Source organism: Magnolia sinica, chromosome 1, assembly GCF_029962835.1.
Source record: "Magnolia sinica isolate HGM2019 chromosome 1, MsV1, whole genome shotgun sequence".
Classification (NCBI taxonomy): domain Eukaryota; kingdom Viridiplantae; phylum Streptophyta; class Magnoliopsida; order Magnoliales; family Magnoliaceae; genus Magnolia; species Magnolia sinica.
In genome coordinates this window covers 139,540,282-139,559,752 of record NC_080573.1, presented here as the reverse complement: position 1 = coordinate 139,559,752, position 19,471 = coordinate 139,540,282, and the positions used below count along the sequence as shown (strand labels likewise).

Sequence of the window (19,471 nt, the reverse complement as noted above, 5' to 3'; positions counted from 1 at the left end):
GGATAGACTATACAAGGCCCAAGCCCAATGCGTCCAAGCTTCTTTTGAGAATGTTTTGAATCACTACAAAAATGTGTGTATCGGCACGCTTTGTGGAGTGCTTCTTGTGGAGGAGGTGTGTGCAATCAGACTAGTACACTTGATGAGGAACGTCAGTCAATGTCTGGAACCTGAAGTGTGAGCTCCCATGGTGACTTGCACTCCCCGACCAATCTGCCAAAATATGGTGGGCTCTAGTTAGAGGTGGGCATCGAGTCGAGTTGGACCGGATTGGGTCCAACTCGACTCGATCCGATTTTTCAAGAACCTGACTCGAACTCAATCCGATCCGGGACCGAGTCTAGCAGGGCTGACTCGATCCGATCCGAATCCTTGCTGGCCTGACCTGAACCAAGTCCGACTCGGTCTGGGAAACCGAATTGAGTTGGATCGAGTTGAATCTTGGGAGAGAGAGGGAGAGAAAGGAGGAGAGAAAGAAGGAGATGTGGGAAACTGGGAGAGAAAGAAGGAGAGAAAGGAGGACAGAAGGAAGGAGATGAGGGAAATCGGGAGAGAAAGAGGGAGAGAAAGGAGGAGAGATGGGTGGGTGCGACGCCTCCCTTGGGTAGAGAAAGAGGGGTTAGGGTTTGTTCGGATCGGTCTGGATTGACCACGATCCGAACTCGATCCAATGTATGATCAGATCTGAGTTGTCCTACTCAATTTGCACCGATGCAGGCCTTCGGTTCGGTTTGGATCGGGTCGGATCCACCGGATCGGGTCGGATTCGCCGGATTGGATCGGATTCTGCCCAGCTCTAGCTCTAGTGCACAAACTGTCGTGGGTGACTCATCCACGTGGTGTTAAAAGTGTTGAGACCCAAATCATCAATCCGCTACTTGTCTAAAAGCTTCTAGCTATCCAAAGAGGAAGCAACTCATGTTTGAATCCTACAAAATTACGGAAGAGACAGAAGTTGACATTGGGCCAATCTTTGATGAAGAGCCGATTGAGGAGGAAATCGTTGTCTTACTTCAAGATGTTGGGATATCGCTCTTCATATGGTCTCCCAACAGTTTGTGCACTCATTACATCTACTTGTTGACCTGCACTCGTCGCCTTTTGAGCTATGTTGGTTCAATGACTTCAGTGGAGTAACTGTTGCCTAAAGGTGCGTTTTCTCATTCTCCATCGGCAACATTTGTTGATGAGGTATTTTGCAATGTAGCTGCGGTTGACGCATGTGACCTTTTGTTAGGCTGGCAATGTAGCTGTGGTTGACTCGTGTAACCTTTTGGTAGGCTGTTATGGCAATATGACCATCACACCATCTATCAATGTCAAGAGGGTAAAAGGTCGAGAAATATGGAACTGTGGTTGTCCTTCTCCCTACTTGAGAGCCATGTATGTCCTGACTCGAACGTCAAAAGTGTTCAAAGACGACAAAACGCTTGATTCGAGCCATTCATATGCAACCTTCAATGTGGGAGATTATGTGTGGATGTTATCATAGGAAGACAAAGTTAATCCATACGAGATTGTTGAGAAGATTGATAATGACATGTACCACTTGTAGGTACATGCGTTGAGTATTTGAAACGTCCGTTGTCTCATTCTCTCTGAAGGCAACTAGTCGAGTGATGAAGCAAATTTCTAGTTGAGGTCAAGTTTTCTCCCACTCAGGGTGAATGATGAGGACATCATGGACATCGTTAGTTGGGTGGATCATGATAATCAAAAGAAAATGTAGTTATGTTCCATATCAATGAATAAGGTCAATCCAATGTATTGAATTACCACCCACCCAATGTCCCTACTTGTTCCAGCAAGTGATCAAGATTTTGACATCTTCCTAGAAATGATGTTTCGGGATCTTGCATGTACATACCTATGGTCCATCCAGGTATTCCATATCTAGTCCCTTATTCCTAAGATGTAGGAGAAACAAAGCCATAACTCTAATACCCCATAATTGTACTCATTTCTGGATAGAGACTGTGTTTCAGATGATTGGGACCCATCGGTACTTTATGTTTCTCCAGTAGAAGAGTAGGATCCGTACCACGTTTCTTCATGCGATCAAGGAATTTGGACAGTTGCACCATGTTGATAAGATAGCCACATTTGTGGTAGATTGTGCAAGGCCCAAGCCCATATGTTCAAGCCACTTCAAAAAGTGTTGAAGAAACAATCCTGCAATACTTACCCAACTAGGAAATTTGATACCTTCATGTATAAACAACTCATGCGACGCATCCTCACTAGAGACATGTCATGCCAAGAGTGATTGAAGATGAGTCTGGCCCCCATGAGAACCCAATGAATTATGGCTCCTGAATTATACGATTCTTATGTTCCTCTTTATTTATTTATATTATTTTTACCTCTTTTAAAATTAGAATAGATGATGCATTGTGATTGATAGGATTCCTTACCATTATTTCCCTAGTATTTGAGTTGTATTAGGATTGAAATTGTTTGAAAGACTATATTAGTCAAAGGTCCATATGTAGAGAGGGTAGCTTGAGTTTTATTTTGAATTGCACCATGTGTGTGTGTGTGTGAAGTTATGGTTATTTTCCCCACTGAGCCGCTTGGCGGAAAATCACAATTTTCCTCGGTTCTTGGTTTCTCATCATTGAGATGCTTCATGGGTGCTAAGGCCCAGACAAGTCTTAATCATTGTTGAGTTTCTTGCCAATCGTTGAGTTTGCCTATCTGTCGGAGACCTCTATCACCGATTCTGTTTATGTTCTCGATAGGTCGTGCCCTTGAACGGTCTGCATAAAAAAGTCAGGCCAATTAGCTCCACAAGTGGGCTATAATTTACAAAAGGAAATGGATGATGAAAACTTTGGGAAAGTTTTTCTAAGCCTTTAACCTATTTTTTACATTGTGGTCCACCTGATGAGTGCACCGGCCTTACTTTCGGGATGGGGATCTATGTAGCGGAATCCACTTGATGGATGACTTGGATCTCTTGCCCATCAACCATTAGCACATGCAGCGTTGAAAGTAATATTTCATATATTTAGTAGTTCTTACGGCAAAAGTTGTTTATTTTGCAAGTAGGACTCTTAAAATTGCATGTTGATGTTTACTTGTGATCAATGTTTTAAATAGTTATGCAATGTAGCGTGTAGCTTATGCTACGTAGTGTAGCTCAGCCTTAATGCTATGTAGTGTAGTGTAGCTTTAACACTATGTAGTGTAGCGTAGCTTTCACTCTACGTAGCTCATGAAAATAGCTTAAGTTGTGTGTAGCTTACACTACATGATAATTAGTTTGCGCTACATGATAATTTGCATATGCCACGCGATACATAGAGTATGTTACATGCTACGCTACGTTGATCACATTACAAGTTAATTTTTCAATGCAACATTAAAATCATTTAATGTTTTCAACGATTTGTTACATTTTTTTTTTATTTTTATTTTAAAATTTCAATGAAAATTAGTTAAATTTTTTAATGCTTTTAGTAAAACAATATAAGTAACAATATTAAATCTGTAATCATAAAAATAATATATATTAAATCAATTTCGTTGCTATTTTACTTATTGCCCTTTCCTATTACTATATGTTGCGTTTGATTGCACTAAATGTCATGATATTTTGTAAATTTCATTACTAATCATCCTAATTTGGTGCAAAATATCATGACATTGGTATGACCAAGCACAACCTTTATTAAAAATATAGAAGTAGTGATGTGGACATCATTACACATACACCTTTGCGTACATATCAGAGGAGGCGGCGGGCCGCACTGATTTCCCTGTGGTTAGGCGAATACCCGTGATCATGCTGAAGACCCCGTGTGCATGTGTGAGCATATGGAAGAGCCCATACTGGGAAGATGCACATGGGCTGCTTTATGGAGTGATCCAGACCTTTGGATTGGATGGATGTGACGATCAGGCCGTTGGATCACATGATTGGTCCATTGATCGTGGATCATCTATACTAGTTTTTTATTTTATAGATTTTATCAGCTTATAGGATTTAGTTTTGTTTATGTTATGTTTGGACACTATTATGAGTGTTTTTAGTTGATTTTAGTTAGACTAGGGCTATCTTCGTCAAAATTCACTAAACATGGCGTTTATTGTAATTTTTGAACTTTCTTGAAGCTATAAAAGAGAGTGGGCGTGTGAACCTCTCCCTCATTGGATTTTGTGATAAAAAAGGAGAAAAAGCTCTTACTTTCTTCTTCTTCCATATTCATACGATTTGAAGATACTTCCATGCGATTCAGAAGGGAAATTGGTGCGAGGCTAATCTTTATCAATAGAGGTGCGAGGTATCCATCTATCCCCACACCATCATCCTTTTTCCCCCCTCCATCAAGGTATTTTCTTCAATTTTTTCGATTTTCCCATCCTAAGCCCTCATCTTCTCCTAAACCCATATTTCCTTTACCTATCTACAATTCCAAACCCTAATCGACTTAAACCCATCTATTCCACGCCACGTGTGACTGTACGACCACACGTGTGAATCCTTCGGGTTGGTCGTACGGCCTCACTTTACCCCTTTTGGTTTTCCATCGTTCTTATATCAAAATCCTTTTCTTCCATTCGTGAAACCCTAACCCTAAATCTAAAATGCCTAACTTTCCTACTTTTCCAAATTACCCAAACCCTAATTTTTACCCTAGGTTGTATTAAGTTTTCTACTTTGAAATAGACTATACCCTATGCTAATTGGATGTCCCTACATCCATTAAATCCTAGTGTGTGTGTTTTTATTTATTTATTTATTTAAATATTTAATGATCTTGTGTGACGCTGTTGGTAACTTAGGCTGGGATTATGCATGATGTTCTTTTGGTTTTCATGAGATTCATGATGATTATGGCAATGCTTGTGTTTTTTTTTTTTTTTTTTTTTTTTTGTTTTGTTAATTGTCTTAATTCTACTACTCGATCTCACATGTTATTTGGTTCATGCATCGGTCCTGCATCAAGTAGCATGTAGTTTACGCCTCACGCTTTAGAGGGGTGAACGCTACGCTACACGCTATTCGCTATTTAAAACACTGCTAGTGACTTAGGTAACCTATAAAAGAAGGATGTGTGAATAAGTACCTTGTTTTTGCTGCTTTTTTCTAGGGACATCTTGGTCTCGTTTGAAAGCTTGTTGAGTTAGCTTTTAAACGAGCCTAGGGTGATGTTATTTGAGCAACAATCAGGTGTTATTCTTGATTCAATTTAGCCTAGGGTAATGCCAAAAGATTGTTAAGAATGTAGTAGGTGAGGCTAAACTTAAGGCTTATGATGATCTTTACAATAGATTGAGGTTGAGAAGGTGAGAAAGGTGTCTTTATACTTGAAAAAATGAGAGAGAGGAAGAGTGGGGACCTAGATCATGTTAGATGCATTGAGATTTGAGAGCGATGACTTGAGGGTACTAGTAAAGGACAATGAAATCAATGAGAGGTGGCTATTTTCAGAACCTGTTAAATGACAATTAGCTTGAGAGCACATGAATAGAAGGATCTATAACCTCAAATGATGTCTAAGTCCATAAATATTTTCATAAGATTAGGATATTTGAAGTGGAAGAAACTTCGAGAAGATGAAAATAGGAAAGTCCCTTGGACCAAATGGTATAACAACAGAGGTTTGGAAGTGTATGGGAGATATTGGGTTATTTTGCTTGATAAAGTTTTTAAACAAGATTGTAAGATCAAAGACAATGCTAGATGAATGGAGGAAAAGGATTGTGGTATCTATTTATAAGAGTAAAGGAGACATACCGAGGTGCACTAACTATTGTTTGATTAAACTTAGGGAGAATAACCAAAAAGCCCCTCTCAAACACTTTCAAGGCTAGCTTGCTTTGACTCTTTTAATTAGGTTCCAACAAACTCCATTTTTTGGAAATCCACCCTCAACTACCCCTAAGTTAAAGATAATGGCCTATCTCCATGATTTTTTAAAAAGATAATGGCCAATCTCCTTTTTTTTTTCCAAAAGGTAATTGTAATTTTATTGAAGAGAAGTGCCAAGATGGTGGAAAAGCTACAACCCCAAGAAAGAAAAATTACAATCCTTTAAGACATTTATATTATAGGCCCATTCCACTACATAGAGCTTTGCCTTGCTAGGTACCCACTTCACCATGTTGCCCTCATTCTGAAAGCATCTTTTATTCCTCTCCTCCAAAATAGCCCAAAGGGTAGCCAACTAACTTAACCTCTAAATTGCCCTTCCTTACTTCCATGCCACACCAAGAAGAGGCCGCAATTTGAGATTGGTATTGGCCAAGACATTGAAGAGCTTAAGAAAGCAGTTCCATACTTGTCGTGCAAACGGGCAATGAATAAAAATATGATCAACTGATTTAACACTTGCCATGCACTTGAGACAAACGTCAAAGTTTATCATTTGACCGTTTTCTAAGATTGTAAATGGTCAAAACCCTTTCCCTCTCGAGTATCCACCCAAAGGCCGTGTGTGACCTTTAAGGGGGTTTCATAAAACCACACATGCCACATTTTCCCATACACCATTCCTCCGCAGAGCTCTAAGCAAATAGTAGAATTAGCGAAACGAGAAATGCCCTAACTTGTCTTTCAACTAAACCATCTTGTCTGGATCCCCTCTTTGGGCAGCATATTTGTAGGTGATCTAGGACCGACACATATTCCATTCTTTGTCAAGAAGGTTCCTATGACAAGGGGGAGACCAAATGACTTATCTCCACAAAAATAGAAGCATCTAGCAATCGGGCGATTGTGTTTCGGAGAAAGGCGGGCTAATCTCGGAAACATGATTTGTAAGGTTGTTTCCCTGATCCACACATCCTCCCGAAAGAGGATTTTCTCCCCATTACTAAAGGAAGATCCCAATCCCTTCCTTTCACTTAGGCTTCACACAAGAGACCCCTTCATGATTGTAGAAGCCTTGTATAAGGAGGAGTCCCTAAACCACCATTCTTCACCTTAGCACCTGTACTAAAGCAAACGTGGGGAAAAAAATATGAAGAGGTGAATCTTAACACGCTAATTTTGTGACATCCACTTCATTCATAATATGCAGCCCGCTATGTTAGGCTCTAGGGGAAAAAAGTTATTGCGATCCAAAGCTCATGTGGTCCACACCACAATGAACAATAGGGGAGTGGACACAAAACATAGGTTGTGTTGTGTCCACCATGGTGTCTATACTACATCCAACATGTTCATCACATTCGCCTCATCACTATGAATAGACATTAAAAAATTCAGCTTAATTCTGACTCAAGTGGGCCAAAACCCATTGGACTTGGAGATTTTTCACATGAGGCTTTTTAAGGGCAAAATCCAATGGTAATAGAATGGGCTTCGGTTTTTGCTAAGTTACATGCTTATAGTTTAGTAGGTGAAGATTGGGGAGCTTTGTAATTTTTTCTTTTTGTCTTTTGTAATCTTTTCATCTGTGTCGTTCCATAAATAAATTGTCATCCTTCAAATTTTATTTTTCACGTGAGGTCCACATGACTGTAGAATGTAGATAGGCTGGTTTTTGGGTTTTATGGTGAACATGAGAAGAAAAACTAATGGAGTCATGGACAGAGTGGATGAAATATGCACAACATGATAGCCTAGAGAGTTGAGTGTTTATTGTGTATAATAGGTACTGTAGATGACTCTGGATGTGTGAGACTGGCCCCAAGTACTCGCAACACGGACCAAAATCCTCTAGGCAGCTCTACATGGCCCACCATGTTGAATATGTGAAACCTAAAACTCTTAATCAGGTGTAACTTGTTGGGATGAAGTATAGATACAAAAATTAGCATGATCCAAAATCAGGCAGGCCACATCAGATGAATTTAGAGGTTTTAGGAGCCTTTTTACATTGATCCCCTTGGTGTTGCCCATCCAAGTTTTTCATCGGAATGATCTTTTATATGCACAGTTCAAATAAGGTTCTCACATGATGGATGGAGTAGATTTACATATACAACATGTCGGACCTAGCTTAGATGTTTTACTCGTGTGTAGAGGATTCTATTCCAGAACGTACCTTGCATTTCTATGAAAGATTGGAAGACCAGGCGTTTTAGTCGCCAAATGCTGTACATTTACACATTGTTACTAGGTCACTTTAATGTGGGGGAAACTATTTAACTTGCATGAAATCCAACCTGCCCATCAGGAAAACCACTCCATGTTGGCCTTGATCCCAAAAATTAGGCTGATTCAACACTCAGGTGGGCTACACGGTATAAAATTTTATATAAAATCTCTAAATGCACAGGGTATGGCCCAATCGAGTTTTGGAATTGTGTGAGTTTTGGCTAATTAGTTCATCTTGATGACGCACATCAAATGAATGGATTGGATGGCACATTAGCATTGGGATGGGCCCTGTATAAAAATAAAACTAATCGTTGGTGTGCACATCCCAACAGTCCCTACAGTGTGGCCTACCTGAGTTTTGGAACACCACAATTTTTTGGTTCTATGGTGAGTATGGCACAACTTAACTAATGGACGGCGTGGATCACATGAAGATTCCATCAATGTAGCTCTTGGTTAGCAAAACTGTCCTATGTGGGGTATGCCAGCATGGCCAAGGTGCTTTGACTCCTATAATAGAAATCCACTATTTTAAAATAGTACCGACTCATCCTTTTCATATGTTTCCCTCATGTAAGGTTCCCTAGTCAATCCGAATAGTTGAGTACATTGTGGATGGAGCATATTTATAAAACCACACTTATCAAGCAATCCTAATTCCTAACCAATCATTTAATGGCTATAAAATGAATGGTTAAAATAAAAGAATGAGTGGGGCAAATTCCAGTAGCAAGAATCGGATGGCTATCATCAAGGTGCTTACTATTGACGATCTTCAAAAGAGGGGTTTGATCATTATCAATGTTTGCTTGCTTTGTTGGTAGAAGAATGTGTCGGTAGATCATCTATTATTTGTCCATTGCATGTTCGCAAGGGGAGTGTGGGATAAATTCTTATCTTTGTTTGGAGTGGTGTGGGTGATGCTAAAGGCAATTTCAGGTCTATTTTGGTCTTGGCATGGAGAAGGGATAGGTGAGGAAGGTAGGAGAATGTGGTGAATGGCCTTGCTCGCTGGTTTGTGGGCGATTTGGTAGGAAACGGACGATAGATGTTTCAACATTTTATTAGGGAATATTTTGGGGGTTTTCAATAGGGCAAAAAGTGATGTAATTGAATGGGCGTTAGTGTCTCCCGCTGTTTGTGGCAGTGATTGCTCGCTCTCTCGTAATGATTGGGTTGTATTGTAATTTTTTGGCCTTTTAGTCGTTTTAATCAATAAAACAGTTATCTTTCTAAAAAATAAAATTGTGATATAATTGTTTGCAATGCTTCGTCCATATGGGGGTCAGCATTTTGAATGCTATGAATGTCTTTCAACTACATTTGTGTGGTCAAAACGTTGAATTATTTGTTTGTGACATAAAATTGTTGAACTACTATAAAAATCTTGCCCCATAAATAAGGGCACTATGGTAATTTAGACTAAAAATATTTAATGTGGCTTTTAAATATTCCTTAATGCAGGGGTATTGAGGGGGTATCTTTGTAGATGTGGTGTATGCAGGAATAAAAGTAAGAGGAAGGAGTGGTTGGTAGGGGTGCACACGGGTCGGTTCGGTCCGGTTCTGGGGTGAAACCGGAACCGAACCGTTCCTAACGGTTCTACGATTTTCGGAACCGGGTGGAGGTAGTAAGAAAAGATGGCCTATGGTCTGATTGGAGTTATGGCCCTAGATAGAGTGGAATGGTGGAAAAAGATTCATGTAGCCAACCCAATTAGTTGGGATGAGGCTTAGATGATGATGATGATGAAGATATTTTGTTGAAGTAGGTGGTTTGGATGGGAATTAAAGAATGAATAGGTTTAGCTATGGTTGCATTTGCATTCCAAAAGTGTATATGCATGAAAAAGGCTTCTTAATTGATAGTTGAATGAAAAAACAAAGGCGCTGTTTGAATGCATGAACAATTTGTACCTGGTTAAAGGAAAAACCAGAACAAAAAATTCGAGTCAACTTTTGTTGTGCACAAAATTTAATTTCTCTTTGATAAAGACAATTTGTTAATCTGGAGCAGTTTTGAACGCCCTTTGCTAAGCAATCTGTTATTATGGAATTGAAACTAAATACCAAAGCCACTGTCCATCAGATGTCCACAAACCTACCATTTTAAGATGTACTTTCACTTTATTTGTTGGTTATTGATTCATCTGAAATGAGGCCAACCATTTGGATGGTTCAAGAGTTGATTTTTTCATTAATCTTCAACATCACTGTCACTGTCACCAGTGTTTTAATTGTCATCATCATCATCACCAACGCCACTACCACCGTCATTACTGGATGTTCACTTTGTGGTTTCTGTCCACCATCAATTCCTAGTTTCTAACAGGTGCAAGTGAGAATCTTTCCACTTTAGATTGGAAATTTGCACCAGCTGATGGATTTGTGCTATTCAAAACAACCAATTTGAGAGACAAGTGCACACAAAAAGGGCATGCACTGCAATTTACTGTTAACATGCACTGTATTTGCTGGAAAATTCGGCAACCATTCCGTGTCATATGTGCAATAGAAGCTTGTTGGAGTGAAAGACATGTTTGGGGAAAGGTGGAATACTGCAATGTTCTGCCCTTGTTGAATCTTGCAAGTTCACATCTTTGTCATATCGTCTGCTCAAAATGACTATTAAAATATCTAGTGGACTATTTGCAAAATAATGCAATTAGTGGCTTTCCCATTGCTGCTATGCTTTGTTCTTGCTTTGATTTCTTCGTTTACATTCTTGCAGTTTCGCTAAGTCAATGGGTTGTTTTTTGGTCACTGTCTATTCCCTCTCTTTTGCTGTCTTGCAGTTTGAATTTGCTAGGTGGAGCCGAGGTTATTTTATTGTCCTTCTATGCCCCCTTTTTCTTCAGCCTTGCACTTTCTTTTTAGCATGGGTTTTGTGCTCTCTAGGATATAGGCTTATTCATCAATTGTAACCCTTGGGCACAACAATGTGTCTTCATTGTCAATCTATTATTAGTGTTTGCTTTTCATTTTTGTTATATCATTCTATACATGAGTTGTTTTCTGTTGTGGATGGACTGTAATTGACCAGGGCTTTCCTGCTGACTGATTATACTTTTGTACTTTGTGGCAGGTCAAAAAGACAGGGGGACCAGTGGAATCTGTCAGTTAATAGAGAAGAAGGAAGGTATCTTCCGACAGAAAATGATGGGAAAGAGGGTTAATTTTGCTTGCAGGTCTGTTATATCACCAGATCCTTACTTAGCGGTCAATGAAATTGGGATTCCTCCATATTTTGCAGTAAAGTTAACATATCCGGAGGTAAGCACTGGCGATTTATACTATAATAATATGTATGATTTCTGATTCATGAACAGATGGCCAACCTTTACCTTATATACATGTGTATCAATGTGCATATGCATGCAAACCTCTACTTGTTGAGATCTGATCCCCCCAGCCCACCCCAAAATACTCCGTTATGTGTTATACTTTTTTTTTTTTTTTTTTGAAGGATATGATTCCCCAATACTAAGTGCTGTTTTTGAAATCCCCTCCTTTTCCAGTGAATCTGCAATGTCGTTTGCCTCTCTGCCCACATGTTTAAATGAAATATTAAAAGATGATGATAGTTCATGAATTTTGTTAAATATGTAGAATGCTTCCGTGGTTTGGAGACTCCTCTGAAGTCCAAGTAATCTCATTCTTGGAGCACCCTTCTTTCGAAGGTATTCAACAACAGTAACGCTGTCCGTGTGGCCTGTAATTTCCGTTAATGGCCGTTATGGCAATTTTTTTTTTCTAAATTGTATTGGCCTCGTAACCCGTTATGGTTCCCACCATAACTGTTATGTAATGGCTGTTATGTAACTGTTTTTGAATCCCTTGCCTATGTCATAGTCCTTTCATTGAACGATTTGGAAAGGACTTGAAGGCCCCCGCTAAGCGCGTTAGCTTTCATGGTATTCAGGTCCTTTATGCGGCCATCGTCGGACTGGCTAAAGTTTTTCCAACTGTTCCCTTTTCATGGTTAATTATACCCTTTCCCGAATGGCCCCGATTTCTGTCGGAGGATTCATCAAAATTATGTTTCTGACACCTTGGTGGACGTGGGATCCATCTCAAGTCTTTACATGCATGCACATACAATCAACAATACATGCAGTGTTCTTTAACAGATCCACAAGTGCATCTTTTTATTGGGGCGGTTCTTGATTGTTGACATCCTTGAACAATGTTGGTTTCATGGTTGACTGGTATTTGCCAGCTTCAGCATGATTTTTGTGCATTCACACCTGCTGTTGTGCATCTATGCATGCTTCTTTTTGTGTCTATGCATGTGTGACCTTTTAGCCATATTTGAAATGTCATGATTCATGATTGATATGATCTTCATATGTTGGTCATTTTTAAATTAGAGCCCATCGACTGTCCTTGGGGACTTTTCTCAACAAAAAAATAAAATAAAATGACTATCCTTACAGTTTAACGAGATCTTTCTCATTTGATGTCAAATCATGATTCTACAGAGAGTGACCCCTTGGAATGTTAACAAGTTGAGGCATGCTCTTGTCAATGGCACCGAAATCCATCCTGGCGCTACACATTATGCAGACAAGTCGTCAATTGTTAGACTGCCACGAAACAGAAATGCACGCATTTCAATTTCAAGGAGGTTACCCTCGTCAAGAGGTGCTGTTACACACCCTGGGAAGAGCTTGGATTCTGAGTTTGAAGGCAAGGTTGTCTACCGCCATTTGCAAGATGGAGATATTGTACTCGTCAATAGACAGGTATAGTTTTATGCTTTCATTGCATGGTGGAAATGTTGTTTTTGTATTCTGTCGGAATCTTTTGCTGTTTCTGCAATAAGCTGTTTTTGTCTTTATACTGATGCTTATGTGAATGTTGATGCAATTGGCTTCCAAAAACGTGTGCAATTATCCCTGTCATGGTGTATTTGCTTTGGAGATGTTTTTAATAAAAATCATGTTTTTCAGTGGAAAATCAAATAGAATGGTGCGTCTATCTATGTTGAGATATAACAAGTTTTTTTGGTTAAGGGAAATCAAAGTGGAAGAACGAATTCAATATACTAAGAGCCTCTTGGCTACCACCCATTTCTGTGAGAACATTGGCAACATAGTTAGCCTGCTACAAACATGGGCAAACAGTGTTGTCATGTTCGTACGATATGCGATTCAAATTGTACGATTTGAATCGTATCGTACAGTTTTAGCATACAAATCGTACGACTGAATCGTATATGAGGTTGAATCGTACGATTCAAATAGGAATCATATGATTCAGATCAAATCGTACGATTCAATAACTGCGGCAGAAAACCAGAAATTTACGGTGAAAAAATCATTTTTTTTTCCATTTTTTCCAATGTTTTTCCAATTTTTAGGGCTTTTGTTTTTAAAAGCTATTTAGCCCCCCACATACACTAGAATATCACTTCTTTTGCTTATTTTGAGAGATTTTGGAGACCTTTGGAGATCGTAGGCCATAGAAAATCTAGAGAAAGAAATCGACATATCTTTTTCATCGCTCAATGGAATCGAATGATGCTTCTTGCATTCAATTTCTACACTAAAATAGATAAGAATGCATATAAAATAGTCATTTAATCTTTTCTATTTCATTTCTTTCATATTTAGGTGAAAATATGCAGTTCTTCGGAAAAAAATTGTATATTTGCATTATTTTGCTGATTTTTGTGCTTTTTTTTTTTAGGGCTTTTGCTTTTAAAGCTCATTTAGGCCCCACCCGCATTGTAAAATCATATCTTGTCCTTCTTTTGAGAGAGAATGGTGAGATTTGGAATTTGTGGCCCACAAAAAACTTAGAGAAGGAAGTTGTCATCTTTTTTGTCGGTTAACGGAATTTAATGCTGCTTGTTTCATTTGTTTTCTACATTAAAATAGTTATGAGAAAATATTAAAAAGTTATTTAATTTTTTCTTTTTTATTTCTTTCATTTTTTGGGCAAAATCTGTTTTTTTATTTTTATTTTTAATTTTTTAAAAATGATTTTTTCATTTTTTTCAAAAGTTTTCTCATTTTCTTAATCATTTATAATCTTCTATGTTTGCGTGGGCCCAAATCGGTTTTTATTTTTTTCTTAATATGTGGGCCTGTGTCAATGCTTGTCGAGCCTTGGAGGTGGTAAAGAAATCAAAGACCAGGGATAATGATCTTACGTGGAAATATTGTTCAAAGATGGATGAGAACAATAATCTCCATCAAAGTCAATGATGATATAGCGGAAAAATTCAAGAAGTCATTGGATGGTAACATTTACGATTTACGATACGATAACGATAATGACAACATTGTGGGCAAACTAAATATTTAGCCTAATAGAGGCTAGGGTGCAAATCTCATCAAAACACAACTCAAATAGAATAGGGTAACATCACTGTTGATACAATTATTTTTCTCTAGATTTCGTAACACATAGTGAGAGAAAGTAATCACCACGAGATCCTACATCTTTTATTGAAGTACCTCTCATAAACTTTTGGACAATGTTACGGAGAGATATTAATCTTAATCCCTTTCAATCATTTCTTCTTATATACCATTTCATTTTCCTTCTGCTTCTTTTCTGTACTGTGGATTTTAACATGGTATCAGGGCCCTTTCCTCTTATTTCTTTTCTTTTCGTCTTCCTGCGTCCCTTATATTGTCTTTTCCTCTTCTTCTTTTTAATTTTCTTCTTTTTAATTTTTTTTTTTTAAAATTTATTTATAGTGTAGTTGACGACCATGGGTAGAACAACTACCACCTTCGACCCCCAATGTTCCAACAAACACCACCGATGGTCCCTCCAGCACCACCGTTTTGATATCCTTCGCCAAACTCCTTGCGTATGCTTGGATGCTTCAGGAAAGAGTAAACATACCAAGATGCTTGGCGATCTGACTGGCTCTGCACCAAATGTTGGGTCCCTTATAGTTTTTAGAGACTTTAGTGGCGTCATATCATAGGTTGGGTCCTTTATGATGTTTTGAGACTTTGCTTTGTGTCACAGATTGGGTCCTCGACAGTACCTCAAAACTTAACCAGCTCATCATTGAAAATTGCGCCTTTGATGATGGGTAGTGAACGCTAAAATCCTCGTGAGAAACTGGATCATTGATGGCATCACATGAGTTGAAGAACCTCTTATGAAGATCATGTCCCTAATGCGCATCTCACGTGATGGTTCTTCAATGAAATGGTAATTAGAACCGTGTGGAAAGTAAAAAACGGTTGAGGGGCAATGCTCTTCTGCCTGACAACTCTCGTTATCTTCATTGGCAACACAAGGACAATAGATCGGCTCAAGATTGCAGCTGCAGGATTTTTGAAATTCAAGATAATCCTCTACCAAGGGTCTTCCGTTGGCATGAGTCATGGACCTCTCGTGATCTCTTGACCATTCATCTTCCAATATACCGGATAGTTTGTTGCCTTGTTGGTCTTCCCTGTTGATGCAGGAACCAATCGCCTCCTTTGGCAAGTTCTAGGTTTATCGTGAATCGGTTGCAACCTCTCCTTAGAGGCTTGATGACACTACTGGGAGTACGATCACATGGGTTGCATGTAGTTAAATAGAGAGAACTCTTTGGTCATCAATTGCTTCAATTTTGACCTTGTGGAGATCTTGGGTCATCCTTGGTGCTTCTATTTATGGCATATTTCTCCCACAATGCTAATGCTCGAATCTTGAATCGTGCTACCAATGCTTAACAAACCAATCTTCCAAAATTTGTAATATTCTAGGGATTGCTTGACTGTGTGAAGCCACTCTTTGAACTTTTCTACGTTGAACCTCCTGTAGCATTTTGTGATGTCTAAGATGTCGATCTTGATCCTATGATCGGATGGCTGTTAGTCGACTCGAGGGTTTCTCCACCGATTCTCTTGCCTGTAGATATAATGCAATGATGCTTGATGCTTACACAAACTTTCGGATTGTAGAGATGGTGAATGGGGTGGAAATGAAGGGTAGTGGTGGGTTATAGTTCTTGTTGATAAGGATTGGAGTTGGAGGATTGTCATGAGGGGGTTTCTTGGTGGTGTGGGGTAGAAATGGAGGGTTTGATGGTCGGAATTCTTTGGTGCATGGGTTTGTGAAGGAGAATCAGGGTGGTTGAAAATCTTGATAGTGGGGTCTTGAGGTGAGTGGTTTTGATGGATATGATGTCATGGGTGATGATGGATGAGGTTGTTGGAGGTATGGGTTTGTAGTGGCTGAAAATCTCAATGGCATAGGTTGGAGATGGATGGCTTGCTGAAAATCTCAATGGCATAGATTGGAGATGGACGGCTAGCTGAAAATCTCAATGGTATACGTTGGAGATGTGGTTATGTTGGTTAAATATCTTTGTTGCAAGTGTTTGAGAATGGGAATGGTGGTAGTGGAAAACCTTGGTGATGTGGGTTGATTTTGGATGGGGTGATTTTGCAGAGGAGATGTTTTTTGGTTGTGAAGGGATGCACAATGGTGAGGGTGGTCATTGGAATTTAAGGCTCGAATTCATTGACATTGTAATCCAATGGGTGTTTTTATGTAGTGCAAATGAAAAGAAATTCTACCTGCTTTCGGAGTGTCTTGATCTCCTCATCTCGCGGACTGTGTTGTCTGCCACTGTGCAGTCATGATCTTTCACTAGATGCATTATCTGCACTCAAAATCAGCTCAGAAGTGCTTGAACAAGCTTTGATTTTAGGCTGTGAAGCTACAATCACTGTCCATGCGTGAAACTTACCTTGTGACCCCATGGTCCTTCTACGGTTGGCGTTCTGTAACTCCAAATGTCTCCCAACAAAGATTCTTGCAAGAACAAGCAACTTATGATTAGGTTTCCTTTGTAACACAATCTCGGATTGGCTCAATCAAGAAAACCGTAAATTTGCAATCTCAACAAAAAAGGGGAAGGAAATGGAAGGGGATTAGGGAATTTCAGGTGTTTTATATTGCAAATGGGCCCCTCAAACTCTCATTCAAATCCTCTTAAATTTCATTTCGTTTTATAAAAAAACTCAAAAACCATTGTACAATGCAAGGAAACAATACTAGTACATTTTCTGCAGGTAATCTCTAACTAGACTTGAGATTAGTGTACTAATCACGACTCATCCTCAATTAATCTCTACAACTCTAATTAATCACCTAACTCCTTGACTAATTGTGCAAGGAGAAGACCACAATGCCCCTCACATAAGTCCCATGAGGCGGACATCAAAATGCCCGTCATGGTAGTGTATAGTGGTTGAGATCCCTGGCCGGAGGGGAAACCATTTCTGCTAGCCGACAGCCAACATAGTATTTGAGGTCCCTGGGTGGCAGGAAAACCATTTTCGGCAGCCAGAAGTAGTCTTCCCACCAGCCAGAGCATGCTCTCACAGTGAGCAAGCAAACTGAGGTCTTGGAGGGGTAGTTGCGAGGCAAAACAGTTGAGCATAGAGCACCCACATACATGAAAGGTCATGCTCGAGGAGTTGGCTGCATAAAATGGCAGTGAACACTCCTATACATGATTATGAACGAACTCACTGGCATGGTCAGGCTATGCACTACACCTTGACGAGGACCATCACAAAGCTTATATTGAATATTGATCAAACAGTCGCATTGCCACTATTTGGACTTGGCAATTGGGGTCGTCTATTCTGGACAAATGTACATATGCATGCAATCATCACCGTCACCATCATCATAGCTTTGCCTCACTATTTGGCATTGACTTTACTAGTTCTGTTTTGACAAGCATGCCTATCTAATGCACAGCACTATCCTGGTAAGTGAACACTTTCAGTCACAACTGGGTTTATGAATTGTGGGCATCACATCCCGTGGAAATCCCCCGTGTTGGTTATAAGATTCAAAACAAGAATTCTCATGATTTGCTTGGCAAAGGTTTGATGACCAGGTCTTCACTTCAGCAGATTTTGGGTTAGAGGTTACTAGATGTCTTCATGAGTTGTGCAGTGGTTCCTTCGGTGAGAAGGGAAGGCTTTTGTGGCGTCTTCTTGCCCTCACCACATGTTGTGAGATTTGGAGGATAACAAATGGTCATATCTTTAAGAACGAGCAAATTTCAGTGGGTAGGTTATTCAACAAAGTTAAAGCCAGCACGATGAAGTGGGTCCTCTTCCCATCTGTCTTCAGGAATTTGCTCTGAATGGAGAAACGAGACTGTGTCCAATTAATATTAGCTGGCAGTATCCATTTGCTTCTTGCCTTTTGGGTCCTTTTCCATTTGGTCTTCTTGTTGGTTACACATTTTGTTTAATCTGGAGGGAAAAGAAAAGAGTAAGGGGAAAAAAGACCTGGTGCACACTTGACAGCAACCGTGCTTTACCCTGGTTAGGGACCGGCAAGCACATTGCTCCCAGGCGGACGTGCATCCAGATCAAATCCTGATGGGTAGAAAGAAAAAGCATCAACAAAATGTACATGACAAAAACCAATATCACTTAATTGCCTAATGTCTTATACACTCCCATGGTACTGATGCAATGTGATATGAATCCTGAATCAGTTAAATTCTCTTAATTTGTCAAGTTTGTGGTCGGTTTGATGTAGGATGATCAATTATTTAGTTTCATATTGATTAAATGGAGTTGTTGTTTCCTCTATGACAGCCTACACTTCACAAGCCAAGTATGATGGCACATGTTGTTCGCGTTCTTAAAGGGGAGAAAACACTTCGCATGCATTATGCTAATTGCAGGTTTTTGTCATATATCTGTATTTTTTAAGCTCACTGTTTTGGCAGTATAAGGGTGCAATTATATTTGTATGTAAAAGTTAACTATTTCTCTGTATGCAGCACTTACAATGCTGATTTTGATGGGGATGAAATGAATGTTCACTTCCCGCAAGATGAAATTTCACGCGCTGAAGCAATCGAAATTGCAAATGCTAATAAGCAATATATTGTTCCAACATCTGGTGCACCCATTAGGGGTTTGATTCAGGTTAAGAATCTGACACCGATCTCTAAATTCCCTTGTGTTCCATTGTTTGGACTTAAATATTTATTTTAGGGAATGGCTTTATGATTTTTATCTGTGCAATATTTGTTTACTAATTTTTGGTTTTATTCTTCAGGATCATATTGTAAGTGCTGTGCTTCTTACAAAGAAGGACACATTTTTAACCAGGGATGAATACCATATGCTTCTGTATGCTTCTGGTGTGTCTACTGCTGCTTCAGGTTCTTATGTTGGTAAATTTGGCCAAAAAGTTTGCACATTAAGTTCTGATGATGAGATACAGCCCCTTCCCCCTGTTATTTGGAAACCAAAGCCGCTTTGGACTGGGAAACAGGTTAGCATTAACAATACTTTGTAATATAAATGGATAATATCTCTTAGGCATCTCTATCTTTGAAAGAAAAGAAGTTATGATGGAATTATGCTGTTAATGTCTTTTTTGTTTCCCCCTCTCTCAGAAGTGGTTACATTTG

The 19,471-nt window shown here is 39.3% G+C and overlaps 1 protein-coding gene across 4 annotated transcripts in view; it reads left to right on the top strand.

Annotated features, from left to right (window-relative positions):
- The window catches only part of LOC131221010 (DNA-directed RNA polymerase I subunit 1), a 76,706-nt gene that overhangs the window by 23,441 nt on the left and 33,794 nt on the right, over positions 1–19,471 (top strand). For 3 of the 4 annotated variants that reach the window (XM_058216068.1, XM_058216087.1, XM_058216096.1), the window contains 5 exons: positions 11,138–11,325; positions 12,534–12,797; positions 18,645–18,733; positions 18,833–18,980; positions 19,114–19,332. In XM_058216068.1, the coding sequence (XP_058072051.1) occupies positions 11,138–11,325; positions 12,534–12,797; positions 18,645–18,733; positions 18,833–18,980; positions 19,114–19,332 (908 nt within the window). The remainder of the gene's footprint in view (positions 1–11,137; positions 11,326–12,533; positions 12,798–18,644; positions 18,734–18,832; positions 18,981–19,113; positions 19,333–19,471) is intronic. The other variant, XM_058216078.1, reaches the window with a different exon arrangement.